This window comes from Apteryx rowi, unplaced genomic scaffold (genome assembly GCF_003343035.1).
Source record: "Apteryx rowi isolate R43461 unplaced genomic scaffold, aptRow1 scaffold_8, whole genome shotgun sequence".
Taxonomy (NCBI): domain Eukaryota; kingdom Metazoa; phylum Chordata; class Aves; order Apterygiformes; family Apterygidae; genus Apteryx; species Apteryx rowi.
The window spans coordinates 2,431,386-2,439,584 of record NW_020451093.1 but is presented as its reverse complement, the minus strand read 5'-3'; the positions used below and the strand labels follow the sequence as shown (position 1 = coordinate 2,439,584).

The 8,199-nt window shown below is 43.0% G+C and overlaps 2 protein-coding genes across 25 annotated transcripts in view; one reads left to right on the top strand and one right to left on the bottom strand.

Moving 5' to 3' along the window:
• Positions 1-182, bottom strand: part of R3HDM1 (R3H domain containing 1) — an 86,590-nt gene extending 86,408 nt beyond the window's left edge. For all 20 annotated transcript variants that reach the window (XM_026088934.1, XM_026088936.1, XM_026088932.1 and 17 more), the window contains exon 1: positions 60-182. The gene's annotated coding sequence lies outside the window, so the exon portion shown is untranslated. The remainder of the gene's footprint in view (positions 1-59) is intronic.
• Positions 183-399: 217 nt separating this feature from the next.
• The window catches only part of ZRANB3 (zinc finger RANBP2-type containing 3), a 56,342-nt gene continuing 48,542 nt past the window's right edge, over positions 400-8,199 (top strand). The window contains exons 1-3 of one of the 5 annotated variants that reach the window (XM_026089017.1): positions 400-554; positions 1,510-1,636; positions 7,617-7,775. In XM_026089017.1, coding sequence (XP_025944802.1) covers positions 7,624-7,775 — 152 coding nt within the window. In that variant the 5' untranslated portion in view covers positions 400-554; positions 1,510-1,636; positions 7,617-7,623. The other 4 variants (XM_026089016.1, XM_026089019.1, XM_026089020.1 and 1 more) reach the window with 4 other exon arrangements.

Sequence of the window (8,199 nt, the reverse complement as noted above, 5' to 3'; positions counted from 1 at the left end):
CACCGCCGCAGCCCCGCGCCCGCGGAAGCCGCCCCCCTCTCCCCCGGTGGGGTCCTTACCGCGGCGGCGGCGGCAGCGCGGCCGGCAGGCTGGGGCCGGCTCCGCGGCAGGCTCACGCACGAGGGGCAGTTAACCCCATCGCCAGCCCCGACAGCCGCTCGCGCTCCTCCTGCTGCCGCGGCGCGCGGAGAGGCCCGCCCCGCCGCCCCGCCGCCGCCAATGGCCGCGCAGAATACCGCTGAGTGACGGCCATGCCAGCCAGCCAGCGGCGAGGCGCCCGCCCCCGGCGCCGCCGTTGAATGGTGCCCCTGGGCGCTGACGCGCTCGCGGGCCCGCCCAGAGGACGGCGACCAATCGCAGGGCCGCACCGCCCTGACAGACGGAAGCGACCACCAACAGGAAAGCACCTTGGCGGCGAGACCGGCACACCGGCGCCTGCCCGCTGTGAGCGCCCGGCGACCATTAGCAGCACGGCGGCGCGCAGACGGACGGCTCCTGCGGCTAATGACAGCCTGGTCGTCATCCCTTCCCCTACCCCCCACCCCCGGGGCACGGTAACCGCTGCTGGAATGTGAAGTGCCCGAAGAGATCCACAGCCGAGCGGCATAGCCCTTCCCCGGCCTGCGAGTGCCCCGCGTACCCCCAAATCCGCCGGGACCCCCAAGCGCGGGCGGGCGCGGGGCAGGCTGGTAGCTGTAGTCCCGGTTCCCCCCCCCCCCCGGTCGTTCTCCGGGACCCTCGTTCCGGCTCCCGCCCTCAGCCGCTCTCTGCCGCCAGCCTGCAGCCCCCTCTCACGGCCCCCTCGCTCAGCCCAACCCTAACTGCGTTCCCGGCTTCTGCCACCCGCTCCTCCCGATCATCCCTTCCCTCGCGGAGAGCAGCCTCAGCTCTGTCAGGTACCCGCGCCGAGCCGAGCCTCCGCACCGCTTTTCTTTCCCCTTACCGCCCCCTCAGCCTCCCTCATTCCTCCCTCCCTCACACGCCCTCTCGTCGGTGCGCACCACCGGAGCAAAGCAGGGGCCGGTGCAGGGCACCACCAGGCTGCAACCAGCCGTTTAATTCGCTCCCGGAGGAGAAGTGAGGCAGGGAAGGGGAAAGAAGGGCAAAAAACAGCGGGGGGAAAAATGGTCCTTGGCCCCGGAAGTACCGCGCGCGGCGGCCGGCGGCGGGAAACCCGCGTGCAAGCGCGCGTGCCTCGACCCCCCAGCCGGCGTCACTTCCGGCCGGCGGCGGTTTGAGCCCGGAGTCCGGGAAGGCGCGGGGTGACCGTTGGAGCCGTGAGCGGCTGTGGGGGAGGGGTGGGGCGGCCGTGAGGCGGCGGCGGCGGCGCTGGCGGCGCTGGCGGCCCGGGCCCTGCGTTACGCAGCTCCCTGCTGGGGGGGGAAGAGAACTGCATGCCGCTGCGAGGCGGCGGGGTGTAGGGTGCTGTGAGCGGCCTCGGGGGAGGCCCCAGGCGTGACTTGCTCCTTGTGAGGGGATGAGCTTCCAGGTGCCTCTTGTTCTCCGCAGCTCGTGTTTGTACCAGAAAGTTCTGCGAGCTCTCCTTGCCTCGCCTGCTAACGCCGCCGCTGGGTCATCACAGCGCCTGCCTAGATAGCTGTGCTGATACAGGACGCTGTTGTATGCAGTGAGTTCTGTAAGTCAAAAATTTCTGCCCTTAAGTAGGTATTGAAGTTTCTGATTGCCTTGTGCCCCGTACATTGACCTATGGGAGAAGTTTGTTGTGTGCTACCATAGCTTTATGGCATCTTTTGTTCTGTTTGCTTTTTCTTCTGTGCTTTTTTTTTAAAAAAGATTTTTTTACTGTCATGATGAGGTTTCTATTATGATATCAGCTTGCGATGACAAGCAGCTATTGCAAAATGTAAGGCCCTTTCTTGAAGTTCTTGTCAATATTGGACCCAGTCTTCTAATAAAGAGATGTACCATCAGGAGTAGCATCTTCAACATGTTGGATGTCAGTATGTAGCTCTGGTTCTGGAGGAATGATGAGTGTGTATAGTAAAATGCAGTGCAGGAGCAGCGATGAGGGAAAGAATTCCTTCTCTATAGCTGCTGTTTCCTCACTGAACCCTCTGAGTAAAAAATTTAGTCTCCAGCTGCTATTTTTCCATCACTATTTATTTAGGAAAACCCATGTTTCAGTGCTTGTGATCTCATGATATCGGAGGATTGGCAGGATCCATATTACAACATATTAAGAACACAAGCAACTGAAGACTTTTAGTTACAGAAAACATGCACTAATCCTTTCTCTCCTTAGGGCTTCTGAATCTGCAATGGGTAGAACAGCAGACACATGCTGATCTCCTTTCTTTCAGTGTAAAGTAATGCTTCTGTTGCAGTGCCTGACTAAATTTAAAATATATATATATTTTTATTTGATTAAAGTTACCCACATTGGTGTACACAATTGATCTGTCTCAAAGCAAACATAAGTGATACTGAAACGAAATCTGACAGTTATATTTTCCTCAACTACTGCTACCAAAGTAATTATACACAAGTAAGTCGCTAATTTTTTTTTTCAATTTAATTGTTACTTTAACAAATCAATAAAAGGAAGTTTGTAGAAATCCATTCTTGCTCTGCCTTGTTTCATCACTATTAATTCTCTCATTTTCTATAGGCCCAAAATACATCTTTCATAGGGTCAATGTATCTTCAATAGTGATAGTGATTCTGCAGCATGTGATATCATAAAATAAGTTTGCAGGTATGAAGTTAGACTGAGTATGGGGTTTTACCACTGCTCTTTAATTCAGAAATTGTGGCAAAGATCTTTGAATCTTTGGTGTGTGATTCTTTGTATAATCATTTAAAAAGTGTATTTATATAATAACTTGAAAAAAAAATAAAAGTCTCAGGGAAGAACTATATAACACTGCTTACTTTTTTTTTTTTAAGTATATTTTAATTACCATCTAACTTAGAATTGTATTCTGAAGTGATTGTTCTCAGGCAATCATATCTTGAGCATCAAGGATTTTACTTGAGGAATTTTTTACTTGCCATGGACTCCATAGTAATCAGGCACCAGAGTGTAAGTTATATGCGCACAGAAAGACAAAGTCCATCTTCAAAAGTTAGAGTCCAAGCTATGATAACAGCTTAGATAAAGCAAGTGGAAAGGAATGGAACATAAAGATGGTAATTATGAGAATATTTGAATTAGTTGATGATGCATGCTACTTTGCAGTTCCGAAGCATGATGCACGAAATGTCTAGTAATATGCAAATCATATTACTCCCTTGTCCCATGCTCTCACTAGACATTGCGTATGTTTTTTTATAATAGTCATTATTTAGTACATGCAGACTGATCATTTTTTAAATTATTCACCTAGAGAAAAGAAAACAAAACCTTGTGTGTATTTGGTAGTTAGTGCTTTCTACGTGTTGCTGTTGCTGCTCTTTAAAACCAATTTGCAAAGTTAGTTTTAACTTAATTAGTGAATACAGTCCAGAAGCAGTTTTTAATGATAGTATCGTTATGTTCTGATGAATCATATGTGCTTCCTTTCATTTAAACTTACACTTTTGAAACTGCATGTTTTATTCAATGTTTCATTCAAAAGAACTATGTCAATCTTGTTCAACAAAAAATGTTATTTATGCTAACATTTCATTTTCATATTGTCACTTACAACAAGCTATATAGCAAGCTGATCAGAAGTATATGATTTTTCTCTGCTTTTATAGAATGGAAAATCATCACAGAAAATGAGTCAGATTTTCTTTAGGGGTGAATCACTGAACTGAGTGTTGAATGGATTTGTTGGATCAACCAGTCCTCCAACATGCTTGTTTAAGGTTGGCTCTAGAGAAGTGTGTAGTGTTTGCTTTTGCCACCAGTCTAAAAGAACCTTACTGAACTTCTAAAGGAGAAAAAAAAAAAAAAACCCTCTGTGAAAAACACTGTGGTGGAACTACTGGAGTGGTTACAATTGCTTTCTCAACTGTTAAAGCTGAAGTGTTTTTGTTTGCCCACCTGAGAGATTAAATAAGTATTTACCAGAACTTTATGGCTTTTTTTTCTATGAAATGCCTCTCTGACGCGTAAAGAGCAAACCAGAGGCTTTCCTTCCTCAATAAAGCAAAATTTAGTGATGGAAATAAAGAGCCTTGATACTGATCGTAATACTTTTATCTGTTGTTGAGTATTCTGTGGGCCTAAGGTACAAGAACGTTAATTCCTTAAAGATGTGAGAGAGATTCTACTTACAAAGGCCACTGCCAATAGTGGAATCGTTCTTGGATCACACAGTAATAGTCTAGTTTGCAAAAGAAATCTCAATTTCCTTTCCCCATAACTGGCTCTTGCATCAACATTATAAAGATATTCCTCTTTAGCTTTGTAGAGGTTGTATTCTGGGAGGCTTTTTGTCAGAAGTCTGTTTATGAGTAGGTTTAGCAGCACTGGGCTTGTCTCTCAGTAGGTTAGGACCTGAGTGCACCACCTGGCATGCATCTAGGGGAGAAAGGATTGTATCTTTCTGCTAATAATGCTATACAGGTCACTTACCCGAGAACTGGACTTGCGATATCTTTATAATGCTGTTGGAGGCACAACAGCAGCCTCTGTCTCCAGCCATAAAGTTCTCATTGCTGGACAAATCACTAGCACTCATGCAGTGATTAACATCAGGTGTTCCAGGCCCTTGAGTTACATGCTTTGGAGGCCAGGATGTTGAAACCGTGTTCATACATAAGTCTTTAACTGTGTGTATATGTACATACATATGTATACATGATTCCAGTTTGGACTGATATCTTCATCCATGTGCAATTATGTAGTTAGGACTTAACACGTAGGACAATGCATAACTCAGATCAATGGGAATATGTTTCTTAAAAATAGATTCTCTGGTAGCTGAATAATTTGATACAGAAGAGAACCAAATCCATAGGAATGGTAAATACCACACTTATGCCTCAACCTTTATGTGTTGCTTGACATCTTAAATTCAGAATCAAATGTTTGGGATTGTTTCCATTCTCAGCAGAAGGGTACATGAAAACTGTTGTGGTTCCATAGCACCTCATTGCAGAAGTGATGATAGATTCCCAAGAATGTATGCACAGAAGTTCTCAAATATTACCCTGTTAAATACTTTAACCATAACAGTCTCCTGGAACTTAACCATGAGGCTGGTCTGCAGCGTTTTCCTTCCAGTTCTCTAAATATGTGATTCATACCTTGACAGGTATTCCTATAATTCATTTTATAAGCAAAAAAGCACCTACTCATTTTTTGTCCATCTGAATGTCATTAGTTTGGCCAATAGCACCAGTGACAGGATAATCCCAAATCCTCATTTTCCAGAGTCCTAAAACAACTTAGTGGATATCCAGAACAACCAGGTTGTTGTACCGCAGATACTTTTTTTTTTTTTTAATCCTATCCAGTTAGACATTTTTATCAACAGTATTGAAGTTGTGCCCCCCCCCTTTTTTTTTTTTGCTCCAGAGGTGGCAAATTCCCAAACGCTTCTTTTTGCAGTGTTCTTTGTTCCTCTCTTCTTTTTATTTGAATTTCCCTGACTTTTGAGATAGTATTAAATACCAAACAAGACAGAACTCAGGTGACCCACTTGTTTTCTTACTGTCAGTAGGCATTAGATATATAGGATGTCAGTGAATCCAACTCCTGGATTACTCAACTTGTATCTTGCAGCACCATGGCCAGAGTCTCCACGTGGCATCCTGTGTTGGCAGAGCTGCTACCTGGATAAGCACCATGGAGAGAGTCTTTAATAGGCCGGGAAATTTCAATAGATTTTTGACTATTTGCCCTAGAACAAAGCCCAGGCTGTTTCAACTTAGGATCTATATTAAAGCAATATTAACCTGTTGTGCTGTAACTGCAATAGTGCAATTATAGCTAGTTCTCTTCACCGAGTTATAGACAACTTCTATGAAGGGTTATGGGTTTAATTGTTTGATGTTCTTGTTTCTTTTTTTCTTCCCCTCCCCCCACCCCAAACCTCTTTAGGAATATTCCTTTATAAACTGTATTTGTAAGTAGTATAACTGTGGTTGGAAGAGAGTACTTTGTTGCTTTCTTCATCTTTAGTTGGTGCACTGCTACTGAACTCTCTCTATTTTTACGTCTATGGAAATCATAAGAAAATGAAAGTTAGCATTCCTTCTTTGACCCTGTCCACCTGGATAAAAGTAAATGAAGAATCCACACTTTTAATCTGATGCAAAGCATGAAAATTTTCATTCATTTGTTCTGTGGTTTAAGATTTTGTTCCTTTCTGACAGGAATAAAGTTTCTTACCTTTTTTGGGAGGGGAGGGGCAGGTTATGACCTTTTTTCCTAGCTTGATTCTTAGGATTAAAAATTTTAGAGAACTGTTTTCCATCATCAAAAGGTCAAATGACCTTTTTTTTCCTGTAATTTGTCTGGAAAATGTTTATTAAAAAGAGTGATATTTTAATCTCTATTAAAAAAACTGTACTGAATGACAAATAGCTTTGATCTATGAATAGGGAACATTCTAAAATAGCTATTTCATTCTGTTGAGGAAGTGAAGCAGGCTGACATCTTTATACTGGAATAGTTATGAAATTTTGTTGATACTAGTTTGTAGGCTCTTTCTCCATCATCTGCATTAATTTCTGCCTTCTAGAGAGACTTCTCAAGACTTAATACTTCAGGAAATCTACCCTCAAACTGACCTTGCAGCTTATAGGGAAAATAGCTCTCAACTCATAAAGATTCTTAAGCTTTTCTCATGTTGTAGGTATCTTGGGAGTTTGCCTATGTGTGCCAGTATAAGTAGATTTCTTGTGTCCAGCCAAGCAATGCTCCTTATGCTGGTCAGGTCCACTTGAGATCTCTGTTAATGCCAGACAAACCTAAAGATGAAAAATAACTTTAGAAAAACAAAGGATTATGTTTTCAAGGGCATTGTTAGAAAAATGAAGTACATTGATAAAGCACTATTAAATGCATCTGATGTCAAGGTCTCACTAGCTTTCTTTTATGATCTTGGTGACATATTTTTGGTGTAGAAGTCAGCATTCTCCCCCTACCCCCTTCCATGAATGGTGTCTTTTGGAATTGACTTTTTAATTGACTTTAAAAATTACCTAGTTAAACCCACGAGTTATTAAGATTTTATTGACTATAAAGAGCACTTCAAAACTTTTCTTTGCTTCTCTAACTCTGAACTAAGGCAGGCTACTTTGTTGCAACTTGAATTAGTTCTCGATTTCTCTGATAATGCAAATGAAACTATGCTACTTTGGAAATAGGAAGGATTCATGAAGTGTAGCAAGGTTTTCTTTTTTTTTTTGGTTTGAGAGTTTTCTGATGTGTGGTTCTGATAGTGTAGATCTGTGACAAGCCTTTTATTAACTTGTCATATGTGGCATCCATGGAAAACCAGACGAGTTAGGTTTGAGAAATGAGCAACTGATTAGTCTGAGCATTTCCTTCTCCTTTCTTCCCAATGCTGTCGGTATTAGGCCAACTTATGTCACGGGTATCGAACATTTCAAAGTGGAGTGATTACTATTGTTCCATGAAGTAATGTACCATTCTGTAATGTTCTACAGACCTGTCTTTTAAGTAAGATACCTTTTTCTGGTTTTGTTTCCTTCAGGCTCAACATGGCTAGTACATTCCAGGAAACACCTACACATGATACTTCTCTTTCTGAAAATGTTGATGCTAAGCTGTCCTTTCTACCTGAAAAACTGAGAAAGAAACTGCTTCCTTTTCAGGAGAAAGGCATCGTATTTGCACTTCAAAGAAATGGCAGGTAAAGTCCTTTTTGTATCATATGCTGAAAAGAATTATTTTAGGAAAACATTAGTGAATGGTTACAAAAGCTGTGTAAAGTAGCAACACTTAAGGTGAGCTGTATTGTAGAAATTTTGTAAACTGTAAGTTAGTATGGTTTAAAATAAGGGGTTGTTTTGCTTTTTTTTCCACAGGGGATGAACAAATTTTAATAGTGCATTATGCAGGTGGAGCTTGTATTATCAAAGAACTTCTCATTTAAGAGAAGGTTGAAATCAGTAGGACCATCCTTTTTGTCATGTTAACAGAGGATTCTTAAAATAAGTTAATTCACATTTGCTTCTGTGGTTCTTAATGGTGTGGTAGAGCTGTTAAGAGAATGACTAACAGATCTTGATGCAGCCGTGTAGTGTTCTATTTTAAACTTGGTACAATTCTGGCTT